At 40.2% G+C, this 23,232-nt stretch overlaps 1 protein-coding gene across 2 annotated transcripts; it reads left to right on the top strand.

Annotated features, from left to right (window-relative positions):
• MAML1 (mastermind like transcriptional coactivator 1) lies at positions 1 to 22,898 on the top strand. Of its 2 annotated transcripts, none has more exons than XM_040603764.1 (5): positions 1 to 563; positions 10,183 to 11,595; positions 13,948 to 14,217; positions 16,281 to 16,395; positions 18,489 to 22,898. In XM_040603764.1, the coding sequence occupies exons 1-5, from the start codon at positions 195 to 197 to the stop codon at positions 19,478 to 19,480; spliced, it is 3,159 nt and encodes a 1,052-aa protein (XP_040459698.1). In that variant the 5' UTR covers positions 1 to 194; the 3' UTR covers positions 19,481 to 22,898. The 2 variants fall into 2 exon arrangements, with proteins under 2 accessions (XP_040459698.1, XP_040459699.1); XM_040603765.1 differs by having other exon boundaries at positions 44 to 563; positions 10,186 to 11,595.
• The last annotated feature ends 334 nt before the right edge of the window (positions 22,899 to 23,232 follow it).

Genomic DNA, 23,232 nt, shown 5'->3' on the forward strand with positions numbered 1-23,232 from the left:
AGCGGGCGCCGGGCCGGGCCGGGGGGAGGAACCGGGGAGGGGGAGAGCTCGGCGGGGAGCCCAGGTAAGGCCCGCGGGCGGGGGAGGAGCGGCGGAGGCCGGGGAAGGCCCGAGGGGGGGAGCCCCCGCCATGGCGGGGGCCGGCGTGAGGAGCCGGTGAACGGTCGGCGGCCGCCCCCCTCGCTCTCCGGTCCATGGTGCTGCCCCCCTGCCCCATGGCGGAGTTCGTGGTGCCGCGGCACAGCGCGGTGATGGAACGGCTCCGCCGGCGCATCGAGCTCTGCCGGCGGCACCACAGCGCCTGCGAGTCCCGCTACCAGGCCGTGTCCCCGGAGCGCCTGGAGCTGGAGCGCCAGCAAACCTTCGCCCTGCACCAGCGCTGCCTGCAGGCCAAGGCCAAGCGGGCCAGCAAGCACCGGCAGCCGCCCCCGGCGCCGCCGCCGCCCGCGCCCCCTCCGCCGGCCGCCGCCGTCGCGGGGAGCGCCGACAGGACCGGAGCCAACGGCCTGGACGCCGAGGCGGCGAGCGGCGAGCAGCACGGCCGCAGCAGCACGCTGATCGCGGTAAGCGGCGGGGCCCGGGGGGAGCCGGCGGCCGGCGCGGTTGTGCCCGGCTGGCACCGTGACCTCTCCGGAGCTGGCACCGGGTGGAGGGAGGGCTTGGGGCGGGGAGGGGGGCCGGGGTTGGCGTCGATTTGCGGAGCGCTCTTGCCTGCTCAGTTACAAATTCGCAGCTGATAAGGACTGTTTTATTTTCTCCCGTCGCTTTTGCGCGCTGGAAAAGTACATAAAAACTGCGGCCTGCTGAGGTGGGAACAGGGGGTGGCCGCCTGTGATGGTTACAGTCATTTAGAGCAGCGCTCCGTGAATTGTGTTTTTGGCTAATTCATCTAAAATATCCCTGCAGAAACTGTCAGAAGTTAATGCTGTGGTGGCTTTGGATTTTTTGTTTGCTTGCTTATGTCTTTAATTTAGGCTGTAGGGGCTTAGTGGTGTTACTTGATAACGATATAATTATTACTGAGGGGGAATTTTTAAGACACATTAAGTGTCCATTAATTCTGGTACGTATTGGAAAGAATTTCAGTGGAAAGGCAGCTGCTTATTTGCCACTCACTCCAGTGGGTGTGAACACTATGGGAATCCCACTCCACCCATTAAAAACTGGCTTAGCTCAAAATCTTAATGTTTCTCTGGCTTCTCTAGCATTTCTGGTTGTTAGGGTATATTCATACAGTTCTGTTTGTATATCAAGATAGCTATTGCTTAACTTATTCTGAGCCCTTTAAATAACACTGCTGTGTACTAATGTGTCAGTAATGTAGGTTAGTAGGATAACCTCTTAAAGGCTGCCTGTCTTAATACCTTTCTTCCTTAAAACCAGGTCTTTCTAAATGGTGGCCTGCATGAAAATGATACAGTACTGTACTGTCTTTAAAAGGGGATCCTGGATTAACCTGAGACACTTCTAGGTTAGTGTGTAGATTAAATCATATTTTTAAGGTGGTCTGTGTGTTTGACCAGATCAGAAGGGAAGGAAGATGTGATTCTCTTCTTGGACTTCATTTAGTTACAGTTTTTAAAATAGAATAAAGTTAGAGCTTATTGTGCGGATGGGTGTAACTGAACATGAAGTAAAATATTGAAATAGGGGGTGCATCAGTGTCATCTCTCGATGTAACTAGCACTAGGCAGTATGTGTGCAGTTTGTAGTATTTACGAGATGAACTGAAAATGTTATTCAGCTGAATTGTTTCTGTTCTTGCTAATACACATATAAGAATCTAGGGCTTGCAGACTTTTCAGAAGAGTAAGACAGTAGTGACACAGTTAGAGCACTTCAGATGGTTGTTAAAAAAGGGTACTTGAGGAAGAGAGGAAACCTTGTGCATTCCTGACAGTGATTCTGTAAAGCTTTCCAGGTAGCTGTTCAGTAGACTGATCTTGAATGTAAACTTGGAGTCATTTTTGTTCTGAATCAACTTGTATTTTGTTATCTAAAGACTTGGTGGGATTTCTACTTATTTCCTGTCTGTGCTCTAAGGTCTTTTGCGTATAGGACTCTATCCATTAATAATGCGTATTTTTGTTACACACAGAGCTCTTTAGCATGTCAAATCCTGTTGTTTAAACTGCCACCACAGGCCTTCATATTGATCTTCTAAAAGAAAGATGTCTTTAATTCATTGGTGGTGTTTCTTTTAAATTGCTTTGGATGTGGATTTGACCTAATTAGCGTCCATTATAATGACGACTCTCAACAGCAGTGAGGTTCTGAAATACACTGCACATCTGGGGAAGCCCTTCTTGTACAGGAAGCTGCTGCCAGTGGCCAATTTACACAACAGAAGAGGGTTTTAAGTGTATGAATGACTCCTCCTCGTGCTGGCCTGCTGTTTCCTTCCTAGGATACATGACTGTAAGCTTAATTGCAGCTGCTGATTCATCACCTCGTTACTAGGGTATAAAGTTGGTTTGCTTAGTAATTCAAGTTTTGAAAAACAACAACAAACCTCTGCTGCTAAAATCTGAATTTCTTTGGTGTAAAAGGTACCTCTCTAGGCTGGTATTTTACCTCTAGCAATCGTGTAGCTGTTATCAAGAGCAGGCATGTGCCTTGTATGGGAAGGATGTGGGTTTGGTTTACAATATTCAATAATGTTTGGATGAACACCAAAATTACCTTGTTTTAAAATATCCTGGACACATTCCTTTCAAAAGAATGCTGTTAGATCAGAGAAACATGCATTGTATCAGCTACCACTGCTGTTACGATCCAGAGGTTTCCATGAAGCTACATGTGAATCTTCTCTTGGAAACTGGTAGTTTGTGTTGAAAGTTAATGAAGCATTTATTTTGAAATGTATCTTTGAAAGAGAAAACAACTCATGTAAAGGTAAAAGGTTTATGATTTAGCATTCAAGGGCTTGTAGTAGAAGGATGTGAATCTACACTGCCACAAGTGTGGACAGTGGACAATGTGAGCACTCCCAGATGCTATACTTAAGAGCATCTTCTGCAAATTCAGAATTACAGGGAACAGGATAGCACCGCTGCTTCCTCCTTAATGTCTTGTATGACTTTTCACATGGCCAAAATCAGATTTTCTCTTCTGTTAGTCTTTTTTCTATGTTAGATCCTGAAGTAGATCCTGAAGTTGGGTGGGTCTTGCTTACAAGCAGAAGTAAAGGGTACCTTCTTCCTTTGTTTTCTTGCTAAGCAGCTTTAAAATTTGAGCCACAGAAACCAAAAGAATACGGTATTGGTACAGAAATACCTTGGATGATTTGTGCACCATGTAGGCCTGTCCTTCATTTCAGGAAAAAGATGAAAAACATTAGTTTGCTTGCTTTTTAAAGTTTGAGACCATAATCTAATGGGAGATTCAAGTGTTGACATTTACTTCACATTTCTGTTGTTTAAGATGACATTATTAAGACTACATTCGAACTGGAAGATGCTTTATGTTTGGATAATGTATTGTCTGTTGTGTTAATCTTCGATTTTTGAGAAACAGGGAAGTTGGGAAGATACAGGACTTGGTCACTAGAACATTTTTTCCTCTTTGACAGGTTTTGTTTTGAGAAAGTTCGTTTTGATAATGCTGTTTAAATTCTTTGCAGTAGAAATGTTGGCTCCCTTGTATTTCTCTGACAGACCATAATGTAGTGTATCACTGAGCTGAACAGAAAGTGTTTCATTGACATGTGAATGAGGAGAATGGCAAGATCTGGATTTTCATCTCCACTCCTTGTTTTATGATGTGGTTTCTTGGAAGGAGACCTGCTCCCTGTTTCTTACTGGTTGGTTGAATGTCATTAACCCCCTCCCCAGACCAGTTGTTGTGTAGATGGCTTGCTTTGTCTAGGACTGCCTCAAAACCACAAACAACATTTCTGGAATGGGCAGAGAAGGTCTAGTCAGTGGCCTGTCTTGGTAATGCTTTGTATTAAAGCTGAAAAACAGACCAGCATTTATTTGGTAGTGATAGAAGTTTTTACATTAATAATAGGAAAATTCTGATTTAAACAAAAGCACCAAGGAAAAAGTTTAAAAAGAAATTTAAGTGTAAGGAGGGCAACGTAATGTTTATTGGTTGAAAAGACCTAAAGAAAACGTAAAGGCAATAGATTGCCTGGATTGTACTGGCAACCATTAATAGCATTCCACTAATGAAGCTCAGGCTGGTACACTTAACAATTCAGAAGACCTAATTTTTAAAGTGTAAGCTGTGGTATAAGGGTGTTAAATTGTGAAATTATGTTTTACCACAAAAATAGCAAATTATTTCCACATTATTTATACATAACCAGTATGTGCACTGTAGTCTTGCCACCATTGTTTTTGCTGACAAGTCTGATAGTTTGTTGCTCAACAACTCCAACAGGTTTTTCTTTGTCTCCTTTTAATTCTATGTGATGTATTGTTGTATGTTTGAAACATTTCCCTTACTAGATTAGTTAGATATGCTGTGATGCTTCCTAAATTGTAAGGATCTGGGAGTGACTGATCTGCTGCTGCTGTTTAAGTTCAAGTGAGGTGGAGGATCCGGCGTTGCAGCTGAAGGCACAGAAAGTTTTTTTTTTGATTCAGCAGAACAATTCCCGTAGCCGAAGCTGCCCCCTGTGACTAATGCAGGCTTAGGATATTTATAGACATGCATATCCACAGCCCTTCTTCACTCCAGCAGGCAGCCACCCAAATACAAAAGTCTTCTGGAATGAAAGTAAAAGTCAAAATTAAAATTAGTCCAGCAGTTTGGTTCTGACAACGCAGTGGAATGCAGGAACACATTGGGTAATAAAATGCTTTCCTTGCAGGGGAGTGCAACTTTGGAAGCTGTGGGTAGATGCATAGTAATGGGGAGTTCTTACTATGTTGTGTAGTCAAAATGTTAGGTTTTCTGTCAAAAAAATCATGTGCTACAATTTCTGATACTTGCATTGTTGTTCCAGCTTAAAAGGTCTTCATCTTTGTTGCTTCTGTCCTTGGCAAGGCAGGAGAGGAGAATCTGTACTTACTGTATGCTCTGGTTCATGGGAGCTTATATGTGCTACAATATTACCACTTCCATGGCAGAAAAACAGATATATTCTGTTTTGGTTTTCCCTTCTAGGTGAGAATGCTGGTATCTAACTAGGAGGCATGTTGGAACTAGATTTTTATTATGTTTCATAACTTAAGACACAATTCTGAGACTGAAATGATAAACTTACTCCAAATAAAATAAAAAAATGTAAAGCTCTGTTGAATCCTGTAAGAATATTTTAATCTCTGTAACAGATGCTTTAAAAGACTAAACAAGAACATTATATGGAGACTAAAAGGCACAGTTTAAGAACCAGATTTTTTAAAAGTTTAATTTCTACCATATTCACTAGGTATTTTTTCAGAAAAAATGCAACTTGCATACGGTTTCTGTTTTTTAATGTATGTATAATTACTGTCTCCAGTTACAGGACTCATAAGAGATTACTGGATTTTGACAAAAGTAGTTTAGTTGGCTGTCCTCAGTTTAAAAATTCTACATTGTGAATGATTTCTTGCTTTCAAGCAGACAATATGAACTAAACTTTTGTGCTTGTTAAGTTCAAATGCACTGAAATGTCATTGGTTTCAGATTATTATCTAAAACTAGTTTCAGGTATTGAGTGTTTCACACTGATGTTTTGCTTTCTGGAATAATCTTTTTCTCTTAAAAAAACCCCAAAATCCCAACAAACCAGGCCCCAAAAACACAACATAAAAGAGCAACAAAAAAACCAGAACGACTTTGTTCCACTATTTTGACCAGTGACTCGTGCCTCTTTCCCACCGAGGCAGTAAGAGAGCACTGCACTGGGCTCTGAAGTTGTGAACTCTGTCAGTGCTAACAGCAAAGCTGTAAATAAAGTTTTAAGGCTTTTCAAATTCCTTTTTGTTGGGCTTCCGTGGTAGTTAGTGGACAGCTTTTATGAAGTCTGCCAACTCACCCCTGCAATAAGACCACAATATGGCTGAGCATCATTGTGGTGTTACTGGTGGGTTTAAGACAGAGATTGAATAGAATTTATTAAAATTGTTTGTGTGCTGCCTGTTTTCTGATGGAAGCCTCGTTATTTGGCTCGGCATGCATCCACCTCTGCCATTGTGGTCCGGTCGTAGTCAAGTGTAGTGTGTATGTCCTGTGAATTACATGGTCAGAGGCTGCTTGTGTTGGACAGACTCTTTTGTTGTGATGGATGACACCTGGGTTTTATCAGTTTTTGTTCCTCACATGAGGAATCCACAGTTATGGCCTGGCTTGCATGTGTGCTCCTGCTAAGTAAGTGTATTTATTATTGTGTTGAGGACTGTCTGTTTTGCTCATGTGAATAAAATGCAGCTCTGATGATAGATGTGGAGGAGTGTCTCTTTGAGAAATGGTATGTCCCGTCTTGGGCTGAAGGACTGAGGCCTGCTTACATCCCTTTCTTTGCACTGTTCCTGTATTGTTTTAAATACTTTAGCTAAATGCTTTTGGAGGTTTAATACTTTTAGGCCTAAATAGCAGAGGTCTTGGAGGTTCATCTTTTGTTAGGAAGCTGAGTAGGCTGAGAAAATGTGGGAATACATTTCTGTATCCTATCTTGTGACAGTGGAAAGGATTGTCTTGTGTTATAAATAAAATTGATTGATTCTGCTGAGGAAACCATAGTCGGCATACCAGAGGGCCACTGTGCCTTACAGAATGATAGCGGACAATAAAATTAAAGCTAAAGGGATTTTCTTGGTGAGTAGTGAGTTATGCTTTACTTTGTCATGTTTAGTGGTGGAGATTTTTTTTAGTTTTGGCAGAGGAGAACAGGTTTTTCTTGCCCTGAGAACTCTGTTGGAACAGCTTGATATGTAGATAGCTTGCAGTCTGACTTGTATCTCACATGCTTTGTGTTATCCCCTGCGCCCTACCCCCCGCCCCCCCCCAATAATTACTTGGATAGACATAGACAAGTTGGGGGAGAACTGAATCTAATATTTCTTTCTCCGTTAGGAAACCAAGAACTGAGATAGTATGTAAGAAATGCATATAAGAAAGGAATTTCACAAGAGAAAGTTGCATTATTTGCAGAGTACTTACATGAATGTATTTGGTGTGAGAATTTCAGGTTCTGTTACTCAAAATTAAACACAAGTAAATAGAAGGTATCAGGATATATTTCTAATGGCAGAGGAGAAAGAACCTGTAACTTCTGTCTTCCACAAATTTCTATAGCATTGTCTTGTTTAGAGAGGAAAGGAGGTAGAAAATGGAACACTGTTACTAGGTTAATTTTAAGCCGGTTAGCTGGCTGTATTGTAGGTACTAACTATAGTAGCGTAAATCTCAGTATAGACATACTGCCATAATATCCAAGTACGCTTTTGACTTTTTAATGTTAAAACTGAGCTAGGATGCAAGTGCAGTTGGTAAATAGCTTCTAAAACTCAGAAGTTAAGTGTCCTGGTCATGAACTGAGCTCAATCTTTTCTGATACAATAGAAGATAAGCAGATTTTCTTCCTATCTACGTGTCTATTGGCTGTCATGTACAGGTAGGATATCTTTCAAATAATTTTAGGTTTAGCTGAGCTGAAGCAAGGCTGGAAGCAGTCACTCCCAAATTTTACTTCATTAATGAAGTCATTAAAGTTATTTTTCATCCAGTCTCCTTTTTCTGGACAAAGGAATATAGTTCTAGATGAAAGAAGGATTTTGTCTAGAGCAACTGAAGTCAAGATGTCACCAAGAATCAGATATCTGAGCATTATGGCTGTTAAAACCCATATAGATATGAAAGCTCCTATGTATTCTTTCTGACAGAGCCTGTGATGGATATTAGGGCTCTGTATCTATTTCTGGACTAGCATAACTGTAGTTTATAGGCATGGATGATTTAATCTTAGACTGGTTAGCTACATATATTGCAAACAGTGTAGTACAGTAGCAAAGACCTTGGGACAGATTGACTTCTAGGATATTTGTCTAGCAACCCAGGTGGGTTTTGCAGCCTGTAAAAGGCTGTGTGCAGTTATAGCTCTAATGCTACCAAAATCCTAGCTGTCTTGAGTTGTCTATATGAATTATAATTACGGCAGTGACCCCAGTGGGCATATATTCTGTTTTAATATAGAAATTTGCTTCAACTATGAGAAAAATATGTTCAGTGTACAAAACTAAGTTGTTACTTGTATGTCAGTTTTCAGGGAGTGTGTTTTTTCCTAATGATTTAGAATTAAGGAGGATCCATTCCTAAACTTTGAGTGATTGACTCATCATATGACCTTGGGCAAGTTAGTCATCCACCTTGAGCTTTGGTTTTCCCAGTTGGAGTATTAAGTAAACAATGAGAAACTTGCTGAAAGACAAATGTTGTGATTGAGTTGAGGCTTCCTTGCTTTCTGTTGTTTTGCCTTTTTACAAAGAAGTAGATATCCATTATTCTTTCAAGCCAGTATTTGAAATATTCAGTCTAGATCTGCTACTCCAAGCTTAGACCTACAGCCTCCTCTCCAAATGTGTACCTCACCTCATCCTGCGAGGGCTTCTGTTGATGTTGCTACTCTGCTGCAACTTCCATGAACCATGTAGAAGGTCACAGTCTCCTGGGAAGCTGTAGTCTGTCCCTCAGATAAAAGGACTTTGCTGCTACCTATGCAAGTATTAAACAAGTAGTGTGTGTGGTTCTGAAGATCAGCTAACTGTAGACTGTTAAAAAAAAATTACACCAATTAACTGTGAACCGGTCCTTCTGTCCTTAAATCAAAGAATGCTGTTGCCCAGGCAAGTGCTGCAAAATTCTTCTCATAATTTATGCTGGCTCTACATACAACCTCTTGCTCAAGTGCTGAGATCTTGAGGTTTCCCCTGTTTGTTCTTTGATGAGACAGTTTTCCCCAAGGGTTAGTGGACTCTGTTGTGGAGACTGGAAGTAATATTAAAATAAGCATACTTGTCTTGAAGTTTGTTTAATGAGCTGCTTTTCTACCATCTGAAAGGACTGTCATTCAGTGAACCACACTTCTGAGGGGTGGCTTTTTGTGGGGATTCTCCTCGTGTGTCCTGCTGAGATGTACAAAGGCATCTCGTACAGGTCAGGGGAGCTGATGGGAGCTTTCCCTCTTCAAGCAGACTACTCCGTTCAAACAGTGTCTCTGCCCTACAGGTTTGTCTGCATTGGTGTAGCTTTCCAGCACAAGCAAAGCACAACTTCTTTTACAGAATGCACCTGAAGGAAGGAAAAGCTTATAGTCATCTTTGATGTGTGCATGAATTCTGTTTTCAGATGTTTTTGAGGTCAATGGAAAGAACTTTTGTATTTCAAAGAGTGCTGCCAGGAAAGAGAAGTTGAACAAAGGCTCTCAAGCTCTGGTTTTAAAACCGTTGCTGTACCCTCTGGTTGCTTCTAGGTGGCACTACAAGTAAAATAATATGTGCATTCACTAGCTATGAGAAGCCAACTGTTGAGCTGGTTGGGGCTCTGGTGATCATAGTGCAAAGAGGAGCAGCTGGCAAGTGCTCCAGGAGAAAGGAGAAAAGGAACAAACTTACTCTGCTGTGATGGAATTGACTGAACTCTGAATTGCATTTTACATAAGTGTGAAACAGGGGTCGCTTAGTGGAAAAACTTAGCGAAAAACCAAAGAGATAATTGTGCACAAAATTTACATGTATATATAGTTCTTCTCTAAAAACTATAATCACAAGGGAAGTGGTTCTCTTTTTCTTTAAATATTTAAATGTGAGACGGCTTTCTAAAGCAATCTTATAGAACAACTATGCCATGTTACATGGGCCAAAAAAAATACAGGGCTTTGTTCTCATCTAAAATTTGAATCATAACATTCTTTGAATATTTTTTTTTTTATTTTGAGTAGGAAACATCATAATATATTCCAGTTCCCAGCTATTTCTCAACTTCTTGTTGTTGTGAAAGTATATGGCAGGTTTTGGTTTTGTTTGAAGGAGGGGGCTCTGATAGTACGTAATTTTGGAAGTTTACCCAAAGAGATGGTAGTAAGGAAGTAATCTCATGTGTTGACTTGTAAAACAAATATTATCAGAGCAAAGATTTAATGTTTTTTTCCTAAAATGTTTTATGCAGAGCTAGACAATGTTTTGGTAAGAAGTAAAATTCCTGATCTATGAAAAGTAAAACTAAATAACTAAAACTTTCCTTTTCTTTCAGCAGCTCCATGAGACTGTGAAAAGAAAGCTTGATAGTGCTGCTTCCCCTCAGAACGGAGACCAGCAGAATGGCTATGGTGATGTGTTTTCTGTGTCCAAGAAACTACGTCGTGATGATGGTCTTGGTGGAGTGAGTGGTTCGTCCAATGGAATGCCCCCTGTGTCTCCGCTCCATCATCTTGACAAGAAATCTGGCAGCGGAGATACTTTACAACTTAATGGAAAACATTCAATGGGGTTAGATGGCATCAGCAAGAAGTGTCTTCCAGATTCCAGCCTGCACATGAATGGAGGTGGTGATGCTGATGACTCATTTCCTCTGAGTTTGAACAAAGAACTGAAGCAGGAGCCCGTAGATGATCTTCCGTGTATGATTGCTGGAGCAGGGGGATCTATATCTCAGAATAACTTGATGCCTGATCTTAATCTTAATGAGCAAGAATGGAAAGAACTTATTGAGGAGCTTAATAGATCAGTGCCTGATGAAGACATGAAGGATCTCTTTAACGAAGACTTTGAAGAGAAAAAAGATGTAGATTCTTCAAATTCAGCTGCACAGACTCCATTGCCACAAGATATTAACATAAAGACTGAGTTTTCCCCAGCACCCTTTGAACAAGAACAGATGGGATCTCCCCAGGTTAGATCTACTTCTTCAGGTCCGGCATTTATTGGTGCTGCTTCTGTACCTGTAAGTGCTGCTTCTCCAGCAGTTGGTAGTTCTCAGGCTATGTTTCAGCCTTCCAGTCAGTCAATGACTGAAAATCCTAATCAGCCCATGATGCAGGCATCAAACCACTCTCAGAACGTCCAGAGGCCTCTCCCCAGTGTGTTGTTACCTGGGAAGGGTGCAGGAAGTGCCAAAGAAATGTCTTCTGCTCATCAACTTCAGCAGATTGCTGCGAAGCAGAAGAGAGACCAGATGTTGCAGAACCAGCAACAAGCTTCACAAGTCCACCAAACAAATCAGATGTCTACGTGGCAACAGTCTGGGCCTTCTCATAGTCCACTGGCTGGCCCATATACCATGGAAAATCCCACCAGCCCATCAGTTTACCAGCCAGACTTCAACAATCAGAAACTCATGATGCCTAACATGGGAAATAAAAGCTCACCGAGAGCTGGAGGCAATTACCATGTGAACATTTTGGGTCATCAGCAAAACAGTTTGAACCAGAACCCTGTGAATAGTCAAGGCTCTATGCTAGACTATGGGAACACCAAACCTCTTTCACATTACAAAGCAGAATGTGAACAGGGGGTTACAGTACCTGGTCAAAACAAGACTCCCATGTTGGCATACATACAACAGCGCCAGCAGCCACCGCTGTCTCATGTGAGTGATGACCAAAATGGGATGATCCTGTTGAAACCCAAGTCTGGAAACATCGCCTACCGGCTACCGCACAGTCAGGTGAATGTTCTGGGTTTTGTTACTTTTGTTTAGCAGCAGATTCAAGGTTTTGCAGGAAGGTGCTGGATAGGTAAGCCTGGAGTACAATTTACTTGGTATTGTTTAAAAGTAGTTGCCGCATGATTTTAAAGAAGAAAATGCTCTTATGCAATAAGCTGAGACAGGAATCAAGAACTCTGTTTTCCACTGGGGGCAGTTTTCAATACTTGGTTCTAGGTCATGTGGTAATGTGTGATTTCCAGCTTAATATACTTTGTGGGCACCAGATTATGTCACACTTCATAGAAGCTTCTGCTTACAAAGATAAATAGATGCTTTGTAAACTTTTGCCTAAAATAACTCATATAAAACTGTAGTGTTAAACAGTGTTCTCAAAGAAGCTTTGATTTCTTTACCTTGTTTTTAGTCCCTGCTTGTGTCAGAATTGGCTTACTATAAAAAGACGTGCCTTTGATTGCTACTTTTTTGAAGAGAGATGGGAGTAGGGGCTGCATTCCTGATGTCTTGAGTGTTCCTTGGGCCTTTTCAGATCTAAGAATTTGTTATTGGTTAAGCCTCTGGGGATTGGGGAAGCATGAGATTGGAGAGAAATATGTCTTTAAGAATGAATAATAGTAGTATTTGTCTGCTTGAAGCAATATGCCTTAGGGTTTCCTGTAAAGGAAAATTCCAGATGGTGCTGCTTTGCCTTATATATAACTGATACTACAGGTATGCTGCAGGTGAAAATTTATGTACTGGATGGAGGTATAGACTTGTTGGGATTCTATAACATGTGCCCGTGATGCACATATTAGAGGGCTTGTTGTAAAAAAAAAAAAAAGGTCTTTGTATAAGGATTAAAGCCCTTGTAGCAAAAGTTGCTGGAGATCCAACTCTAGTTGTATGTTCTCTCAACAAAACAAAAAAAGCTCTGGTCAGTCCGTCATAAAGACCACACTGATGTCCAAATAAAAATCTGAGATGAATGTGTGCTTCGTAAGGCACAAAAAATTTTTAATCTGTTACTTCTGCCAGTTTTTAAAGAAACTAACAACATTTTGAAGGAAGAAGGAGAAAGGATAGAGATGATTGTGTATGTCACATCTCCCCCTCACTGAAAAACAAGAGGGTGACCTTGCATCTGCACTGTCACACTTGCACTAAATTAACAGAAATAATGATGACACTTGTGGAGAATTTCTTAAAAGCTTGCATGTAGAACCACTTAGCACAGCATTACCTATATTTGGCTCATGATTTCTTATGGAATGGCAGAGAATGAGAACCAGCAGCAGAACACATTAGCTGAATTCGAAACTTGAAAGTAGTATTTGTTTGTGTAATTAGAAATGAGACTGAGCTGTGCTTAAAAATTATACAAATTGTCAAATTTCAGATAGATTTGTCTGTGCAAAGAGGACCCTATCACATCTGGAATGATGATCTTTCCATGTTAGTTTTGCTTATCACAGGTTCTGATATAAAAAAAAAAAAAAAGCAGGCTTATGAAAAATAAGTAACAAAAGGATAATCTGTAGTAGGACTTTCCTCTGTGGAATATGGAAATGGTTGGATTGCTGTAAGAATGAGAAGACCCATTTTGATCAGTCATAGCCTTCTTCCCCTTCACCTGCAAATAGTAAATACTCTGATACTATAAAAAGCAACTTTAGGAGGTGTGGCGTGAACACTTGCTGAATTAAATGTTGACAGAAGAAGCAGGATTTAAATAAATGTTTTGTATAATGAAAATGTAAGGTGTAGTGTTTGAAAAGCTGCTACCAAAGTAAGCTGAAGCTGGTGTGTTTGAAGTGCCATTTGTAACTGGTGCTGCTCCTCTGGCTGAGCAGAAGCACACAGAACTATACTCACCTGTTTGAGCTGGACTTTGGGAAGCACTTGGAGACTGAAGTTAAAGCCTCTATTCCTGAACGGTGTGGAGCTTCTGACCTTAACTCTGAACTGTCACTTCTGTGTCTGGCACTTTACAGATGGGGTTTTGTCTGTCTTTAATTAGCTGAACTGGAAACTGTATCACACTTTACCTTTTCTGTTAGAAGCTTCACAGGTAAAGAAACTGTTGCATAATGATGGCAAAATAAAAGGAACTGATCTAATTTTTATTAAATAGTGTAAACGCATGAATAAGGAACAATTGCCGATTTCTGTTTTTCTGAGTTGTGTTAGTGATTCCACCTCCCTCTGTAGACTTTGTTTATAAAGTCTCTCTTCCTTATCCTGTAAAATGATAAAAATAATACAAATTGTGGTCATCACCATCAAAGTGCTTTTGATGTAATGACAAAATTTCTCAATTCTGGAGGGCTAGCCTCTTCCTGTAACTCATGTCACTTTTTGTATATTCTGCAGGATCAAAACCCTTCTCCTAATGTTCCTCGTGTTCCTGTTTCTGTTCCGGGCCCTGGCGTGGGTGCCCAGGCTCCAAACGTCTCCATGGCAGGTAACCACAGCAACTCACCTTATCTCAGCAATCAGCAGCAAGCAGCAGTGATGAAGCAACACCAAATGCTGATGGACCAGCAGAAGCAGAGAGAGCAGCAACAAAAGCACTTGCTTATGGAGCAACAGAAGCAGCAATTCCTAATGGAACAGAGACAGCAACATCTTCTGGCTGAGCAGGTGAGGGGCCAGCAGTCTTTTTCTTTGCACTGATTTGCTTTGGTGGATGAAACAGCATTTGAGATTTTATCGAACAGTTATCACATTACAAAATAGGGAATGGGAATGTAAACTACAAGGCACTTTGCTATCATAAGTATAATAGTGGTTTTGTGTTTTTATAAAAGCAACCCAAACATGTGGCACTTGATTGCTGAGACTTATTTTTCCTGTTGTTACAAGGCATTGTGGTGAATGAAAAGAATAGGTAGAATTGAGTAGTGTGAAAATACAAGACAATACCTACATGGGGAGAATGTATCATACCCACAATGGCGTAATTCTTTGTGGAAGAAGAAAGGCAAATGGAATCAGAGCAAAAATAAAAGATAAAGTTGGGTTACCATTGATGTGTTCTGTTACAGCTTTAAAAATCTGGAAGCAATGAGAAAGGGACTCTCTAAGCTCATTGTGCCTTCTGCCATTCTTCCTTGTGATATCCACACCAGTTCATGTTTCGAATCTTAAAACATCTTTCACTTTGTTATTTGGGGAAAAATCTGCATCTCACTTGCATCTTATCTTGCCAAAAGAATTTAACTACTATCCATCAGACTGCAGAAAGCTGCTTTAGCCTCTTGCAGGGAAACAGGCTCCTTGTGTGAACCTTCATAACCTTTAAACCCTGCAACTCTAAAGCTGTCTTTACATTTGGTATTCTTAATTTTTTTGTTTTTTTTTCTTTTTTTGTTTTGTTTTCTTTTTCCTTTTTCTGAGCTGGATTCTGGAGCTTTTGGTTTCTCTCAGAACTATGGCATCTCTTCTTGGCTTCTGTGGTCAGCCTCTTTCAGGTTTGACTGGTCCTACAAGCAGCAGGTCCTTTCTGTCAAGCAGCCTGCCCTCTTCATTCCTCTGCATGTCTCAACAAATTCTTAGTTGTAGACATTTCAAAAGGATGGTAGTAACATGTATCTGCCTATTAGTCTCTCCTTTAAAGACTTACTGCTTGTGTCTTTACCCCAGTACTCTTAGAAGGGAATTTCTGTCCCCTTCTGTGCTGCGTAACTTTTCAGATAAGTAGGTAGTTGTGCATTGTATCACAACTTAGTTATCTTAGAATTGCAGTCTGGCTGAAGATACCTGTGGAAGAAGAGCCAGAAATAATGTGCTTGGTATGTTTCATATTGTAAAAGCAGCCTGTTGGCTGTTTGCACTGCCAGGATCTCTGAACGCACTATTGGTGCATGCATGTACATACACTCGACATTTCCCTCAAGGCTTTAAATTTCATAGTCCCCAAAAGTTTCTTAATAGAAAATATGCTCGTTTTATTTTTCAAATGATTTTATCATAAAGTGGTAGGGGTTGACTGCTCCTTTGGAGAGGCAAGGTTATTTTCAATCATTAGTAGGATTTGTTTTGATTGATTGCTGCATTGTTCAGAAAATGGTGTTGAACCATGATTACAAAACTTGTATAGCTTCTGTTATAAACTTAGTTCTGCAGTTTTCCATAATCTAGGAAAACCTGTAGTATGTAAGAATTTGGGTTTGTGTTTATTTTTTCATTTTTGAAAACAAGGGCTAAAAAAAATCTACATATTCAGTATTTACTTTTCTGTGTAACATTGCTGATATTTATGACTTGTACTTCTATTTAATTCCTAAAGAGAGATCTAAACTAAGTTGATCTGGGGGTAAAGAGCAAAAAAGTATGTGTGAATTTTTTTATACACACTCACTTTTGCTCTTTTTGTAGCTGTTAGTGTCTTCAGAGTATTGCTAAGGATGTCTGATTAAAGGACTAATATCCCTGATTTTCAGTTTTTTAAAGGCTTCAGACGTGCATTGCAGTAACTTCTGTTGTCCTGCTGTCTCTGAGTTCCTGGTCTTGTCACTTACCAGAATAAATTGTCTATGTTTGAACCTTGAGAGCAAAGGTCTGAAGTGACTTTAAGGTAGCAGAAACCCATTTGATTACCAGCTCCGCATAAAAGTATGCAGATAGCTTGTTTTATCCATGATAGTCACCCTTGGAAAAAGCTTGACTTGCTTTATAATTGTCTCGCATTGGAACTTCCTTAGGAGAAACAGCGGCAGCAGCAAGAGCAGCAACTGCAGCGGCATCTGACTCGACCACCTCCTCAATATCAGGATCAACCACAGAATCCATACCAGCAACAGGTTGGACAGTTCACAGGTAAGTAAACATGGCAATTGAAATAATGGCTGAAAAAATATCAGGAGCAGCAAATAAGGTGTCTTCAAACTTCCTGGACTGGATAGCTTTTAATTAATTTATTACAACATCTGTCCATTTCACTGCGCCTTAAAACTTTTAGACCTGTACTCTGATTCAGTTGCAAATTAACAGCTTCCCCTGTCCCAGGTATGTGGGACAACTTAAACTTGTGATCTTTAATATTGCTTTGGAAATGGATAAAAGTCTGAAGTACCTTCATTGTTCTGAAGGCCTTTTTATAATACCATTTCCCTTTACAGCTTGGAAATTCTCCTTAACTTCTTCATATATTAGGATTCTTTATTTCCTGATGCCTAACATCACTACTGCTTGCATCTATCACAGGCCCTCATTAAAGAAAAATAAGTGATGTATTATGTCTTTCATCTGCTAGGATGAATTTAAAATTCTCCAATATTCTTATCCCTGCTGTCCTTAGAAGGGAATGCAATTTGATTTCTCTTCATTACATGTTAGTGTCCTACATGGTTTTTTTGGTAGGTGAAGCAGCTTGGTATGTCTTTAGTGTTTTAATGCTGATAAATAAAAGATGTTGTAACCGTTAAGCTGAAATAGCTTCATGAATATGGAAGAACTAGAGAACAGTAAAAACTCATCTCCTTACCTGAAAAATCCTTACTTAACAGGGCATCAAGAAGCCGCTTGTCTTTTTTCGTAAACCTAGAGTACAAAAAAGTGCTTATTCCCTTCACATTGTATCCTTAGTCTCTTATGTTCTCACAGGGAGAGGGGAAATATGCAAACAGAAGTATGATACCCTCATTCTGACAGTGTTCGTGACTATGCAGTGTCTAGTAGAGCTATGGCTGGGTTTTGTTACTTAACTGAAAAAACTTGATACCAATACAAAAGGATTGTGTGTTAACACACAATTGTGTGTTAAGTGTGATCAGTAGCTTCCTTCAGATACTGCACTGAAACTTTTTTTTTCTCCTGCTACTTTTCTAAAGAAATACAGTAGTGTAGTAGTTAGAGTATGTTTTGCTATAGTGAGCATCAGTAGTGTTAAACCAATTCTTTCCTTGTTATGATGATTGTAACTATTTTTTGCATCTTAATTCCTGGTATGTGTGCTACCTCTTCACTGTGGTGGTCTAGTAAGACTGTTCCCCCACACGTCCAACCCCTCCAACATTATTTTTTTTTTATGGTGTGCTTTGTTGATAATTAATTCAATATAGTTTGAATTATATTTGAGTTAAAAAATCAAATTAATAATAATGGAGAGCCAATATTCCTCAGTTATCTTAAAATACGAAAAAAAATCTGCAGCTTGCTTTTTGATTTGGAAGTAGAGAAAGTACTAGTGTAGGTAGGTTTCCCATGGTCGACTGTAAGAAGTAGAGGGGATTATATGCATTACACTTCAAAGTGCTTTTCTATTTTTTTTGCTTTAAGTAGGGGACTCTTCTACAGGAAGAAACTTTTTGCTGAGAAGACATATTTCTGCAAATCTTGCATGTTTATCAGAGTTGCATATTAACATAGCAAATATTTCATTGTGGAAATCCAAGATACTTGACCAAAAATTTCTGAAAACTATACAAAATAGAAGAAATTTCTGAAATTGGGAAAACACAGGACTAGAAACCCTACAGTTGTACCATAAAAGATATGCAGTGTATGCATGGAATAACTGACAATGTGTGTGTGCAGTAAGTGGTATTTTTTAACAGTCTAGCAAATTGTGCATGCACTTCAAAGTATGTGCGTACCTTTGTTCAAAGAAATATTGGATTCCTGCCTTTAAAGTCTAATTGTTTTTTTTTAACCAGTGATGCCAAACTCTTAGAAGTGGTATTCAGATCTTTTAGGACGTTGGCATATCTGTGTTTGAGATCAAGGTGGAGGTACTAACTGGAGCAACAACTGACACTTTAATTAAAATACTGCTGCCTGTGTGTTGGTTGCATAGGCTGGTCTATAAAAATGCAGCTGCACCTCCATTCTGGATTATAGTGTTTACAAGCCTAGCTTGGCTCTGGTTGAACCAGGGTATTTAATGTACAAAATATCTATTTGTATTTCAGGGTCATCTTCAGCCATGCCTGGGGTCAGTAATTTAGGACAGTCCAGCTCCAGTAGTCCACGGATGTTTCCTCAGACCCAGAACATGATTCAGATGGGACCTGGACACGCTTCTGTTCCTCCACTCCAGTCAGGTTCCAGTCAGCAGGATCGGGGGGTGACTCAGTATGCCAATATGCAAAACATTCAGCGAGGGGGATTATACAACTTGGCGTCTGGTATGACACAGATGGTTCCCCAGCATGCAACTCAAAGTGCCAATGGACAGCCACCGATGCAGAGACAAGGCAGCTTGGGCCAGGGTGCTGCTGTTGCTGCTGGGTATGGGCAGAATACCTTAGCAAACTCCAGTATTTCTCAGCAGCACAATAAAGGTGCACTGAATCCAACCTTATCTAAGCCACAGATGGCAAGAGTACCAGCTGCTATGGGGGCTCAAAATCCATCCTGGCAACACCAAGGTATCCCTAATATTAACAACCAGACGCAAGCAAACAGTGGCTTAGGACCATTTACTGCCAGCTCCTCCTTCCACATGCAGCAAACTCACCTAAAGATGGCCAACCAACAGTTTGCCCAAGGAATGCCTCAGGTAAGCCTAAGCACCAGCAGACCGATGACCTCCATGAACGCTGCAGTCTCTGGGCAGATGTTGTCGTCATCTTTAGGCGCACAGCAGCGGACAAACCCACCGACGCCGCAGCAGGTACCCTCACAGCAAGTCTTGCCTGGCATGAACCAGACTGTTCCAGACCTGAACGCTTTCAACCAGAATCCAAATCAGCAAATGCCCAACAGAGGTAATCTGCACTGTAGTCAAGGGTACCCTGTGAGGACAACCAGTCAAGAGCTGCCTTTTGCCTACAGTGGCCAGTCGGGCAATAATGGACTTCAGAACTTAACTGGTGACACAGATCTGATAGACTCTTTGCTGAAAAACAGGACTTCAGAGGAGTGGATGAATGATTTGGATGAGTTGTTAGGAACTCATTAAAATGGGGCCCGGGGGTGGGGGATTCTACTTTTTTAATTATTTCATGAAATAGAAACAACACTTGGACCAAAAAACCTGTGGCATTGAGGAGACTTGCAGGCATTAGAGGTAAATGGTTGGGAAAGGGACTGGAACTGCTTCTCAATGGGTGTTGATACATGGTAATGGCACACCAAGCAGGTCTGCAGGAGTAGTGTGCTTTATCTTGGTGTCTCTATGGAGTCGCACACTTGAACAGGTCAAAAAATACTGTGCGTGTCCTAACCAGCCTTTCAGAAATCTCACTTGCAGTGTTCTAAAATTAATTTTTTTTAATTATTTAAAAATAAAACAGAATTCCACAAAAATAGTGCAGAAAGAAAGCAAATAGTTGCACAAATTGTGTTTAGGGCTTAGTCTCTTGCAGCTGTTACTTGCAATAATTATTTGTTCATAGCTGGAACCTGACTTTATTTGAGAAGAGGCTGTATGCACCTGAGTATGCTTGCAAAATGTTTTGAATTGTTTCTTTTCCCCATTGCTGAAGCATGTGCCTGTACTCTCAATAAGCAAATGATATTTCACAGTAAATATTTCTAGATGCTGGTAATAGATGAAAGAAAGTATTAAAACCTGGCCAGTTAGTCTAGGCAGTAGTCATCTTAATAGATTGTAGTCTTCTAAGCTGCAGTTTGCACTCTGTTGTAGAGAGGCACAGTGCTTGGCTTATACCTTGCTGTGTTTAAAGGGGGAATTTCTTACAGGAGAACTTTTAAACTATAGTAGGTTTAACATGAATTGTAAAGCCATTTACTTTGCACCTGTTTCTTCATAACTTATTTCCAAAGGTAGTTGTATTTAAATGAAGGCTTTGCTTCATGACAGCTCATCTAGTTTTCTTTGTTGTAAAAAGTAAAACTAACTTTTGTGATCAGTTCATTCCCCAAAGTTAGCAATGACACACTGAGCACAAGACTTTGTCACTTCAGGATAAAAATGAGAAAACAAGAATTTGGCTGAGAAGTGGAAAGTCCTTATCAGCAATAATAGCACAGGCAGCCGGGAGAATACTTACATCAGGGTTGCTCCAATATGGAAGTCTCCCCCTTTAAATACTTTTTTTTTTTTTTTTTTTTTTAATATTGGGTTACAAGTTCGATAATCTTTCTATAGACTGGTGGATTTACTTCTTTAATATCCCTTGAAGCAGATGCTGGTTCCTCAGCTCAGCCCAAGGAGACCTCTTATCCATATGTTGAGGTCAGTCCCAGAAAGGACAAAAACCAGGATGGGAACAGTCAGTGTTCCAAAGTCTTTACTGTCTACCAAAAAAAAAATCCCTTATCCACCAACAAACCACCTTGCCTTAACCTTTATTTTAAAATGAAAATAAAGTTGAAAGCTTTTTTTTTTAAATGCACAAATACCTCTTCCCTTTCTAAATCCACTTTTTTGGAAAACTTTAAATTTTCTAACGAAACCCAGCATTGTGATTTAAAAGCAATTTCCTTTAACTCAGACTGGCTTCTTCAGGAGTTTTCTGCACTGCAGAGATGAGCGAGAGAGGGTTTTTTTCCAGAGTGGGTGAAGGGAAGTGAAAGTTAACATTGATTTCAAAGAAGGAAAATATTTTACTGTATCTGCAGCTCCTTTATGAGACAATTTGCACTTTTTAAAACTGCTTTTTAACACTAATACTTTAACCCTTTCCAAATATGCATGGAACATTGTTTGTCCAGCACACTTACCTAGTGTGGATGAATTACGCTCTGTTGAACAGATTTGATACTGTATCATGTTGAACTGTTGGTGAAAGATATGTGTTGATCAGTGGATCCCACCATTGAATAGTGGATAAAACTTCACTGAAGCAGATTTGATCCCTTGTAGAGCTTTTGAAAAAAAAAAACCCATAAAGATTTATCTTTGGATGGGAAGAGGAAGGTGTTAGTGACTTTGGTTGTTGACACTTCTGATATTTTCTAGAATAAGTAGTTGAGATGCAAATAACCAATGCTAACTTTCCTTGTACTGGCAATCTAAGAAAAGAGCCAGTGAGTTTGGTTTACTAGTAAGTTAAACCAAAAACTGGTCCAAGGTAAGTGTCATTAGAAAAGTATAGATATAAACTAGCTATGGCAGGGGGAGGAGTGTTGCTGTATTTTTATTTTTAAGGGTTAACTTTGCACCAGTGTGCCTTCCCTTCCTGTTGGGGGTGCTTGGGACCTCATAATTTCAAGTGACATCCTTCAGTGTCACTAGTTTTTTCTCCCCCTACAAACACTTGAGAGAATAACAGGGTAGAAGGATTCAGCTTTCCTTTCTTCCCTGTTTAGGTTGTGGTGAAATCTGCTACTTTTTGCAGTAGGTTTTGCACACGGGCTTTGTTCTGAGTAAATCAAAACACAATCCATCCAGTTGTGATTTCTTAATTGGAGGAAAAGAACATCTGCTGTTTGCATTATTACTACCAAAAAGGCAATCCAGATACGTGTCCAGGAAAAAGCAGATGTACTCTTTCCTCCACTGTTTCTGGAAGCTGAGGTGGATATTGCCCTGCTTGACCAGAGGGTTTGTTCAGGAAGGTATCTAGATTTGATGACAGGGCCTTTGCATGGTACTGTTGAAGTAAAATTAAGTGTGATTCTAGGCAAACTGGCTTATGATGCCCATTGGTCTTCATATGTGAACAGGATCCAAACAGCATTTAACTTGGTAGAAGAAACAGCCCTCGCTTCTGGTTTTGGTCCTTGTCCACGTGATGCAATCAGGCTGTTGAAAATATGGTATCCCTGTAACAAAGTTGAAACAGTTCAATGGAAATGAAAATACGGTTTAGGTGTACATAGGTGCATGGGTAGGGCTGGGCTTTGCCTTTGTGCCCTTTAACGTGTAGCTGTTATATATGCACTTGGGCTTTCCATTTGCTGCAGCTTCAGAGCAATAAGATGTATCTCCCCTGAACTGTACCTGGCCAGCCGTCCATGGCTTTATTTATAAACTGCGGTTTTGGTTAGGTAGGAAAGGTGAGAGTGTCACTGTGCAACATCCACTGCCTTCCAAAAACCACGATTCAATTGAAAAGGGTGCTCAAAATTTTGTTATACACATTTCCTTTGTGTAAATAAATGTTTACAATTTTATATTAAAGATTTGAATAAGAGTTAGATCTTCTGACTGTATATTTTTTACTTTTTATAGATTTAAAAACTATAATTCTTTATATATGTGTTCGGGGGTATTATGGTAAGTTTTATGCTTGTAAATGGAGAACAGTTGAATTTGATGCTAACCTTTATGAATTTTTGTCATTGAAATGTATAAAGAGTCCATTAATCCCCTTATTCTTTTACTACAATTACTGGTGCACACCAAAAAGAAATCCTTCACTTCTGTTTTATCATTATAAAATAAATATTTTGCTAGTGTATTAAACATACATGGTGTGACTTTATACATTTGTGTGAGCTGAGAAGAGTTCTGCATTGCTGTTCTGGAGAGATGGTTCCCTTCATCCCAACACACACTTTCAGTCAGCCTGTCGCTAAGGCTCAGGTTGTTCTGCTGCGTCTTACCGGTTCTTGCAGTTTCAGAGCGTCCGTTTAAACAAACGCTCTGTCCGTTTAAACAAAGTCAAAACTGGATAAAGAGGCTGTAGGAGAGTTTACTTCAAAAACAAGGCTTTACGCTACACCCACTGCTTCTGGACTTGTTTTTTAATGCAGCTTAATGCAGCAGTAGGCCTTAAGCTGGGAAATAACAGCTGCAGAGGT

Source organism: Falco naumanni, chromosome 8 (genome assembly GCF_017639655.2).
Source record: "Falco naumanni isolate bFalNau1 chromosome 8, bFalNau1.pat, whole genome shotgun sequence".
Taxonomy (NCBI): domain Eukaryota; kingdom Metazoa; phylum Chordata; class Aves; order Falconiformes; family Falconidae; genus Falco; species Falco naumanni.

Coding starts and splice junctions, on each gene's coding strand:
- MAML1 (XM_040603764.1), top strand. CDS start 195: ATGGTGCTGCCCCCCTGCCCCATGGCGGAGTTCGTGGTGCCGCGGCAC. Junction 564..10,182: donor GCAGCAGCACGCTGATCGCG/GTAAGCGGCGGG, acceptor CTTTTCTTTCAG/CAGCTCCATGAGACTGTGAA. Junction 14,218..16,280: donor AACATCTTCTGGCTGAGCAG/GTGAGGGGCCAG, acceptor GAACTTCCTTAG/GAGAAACAGCGGCAGCAGCA.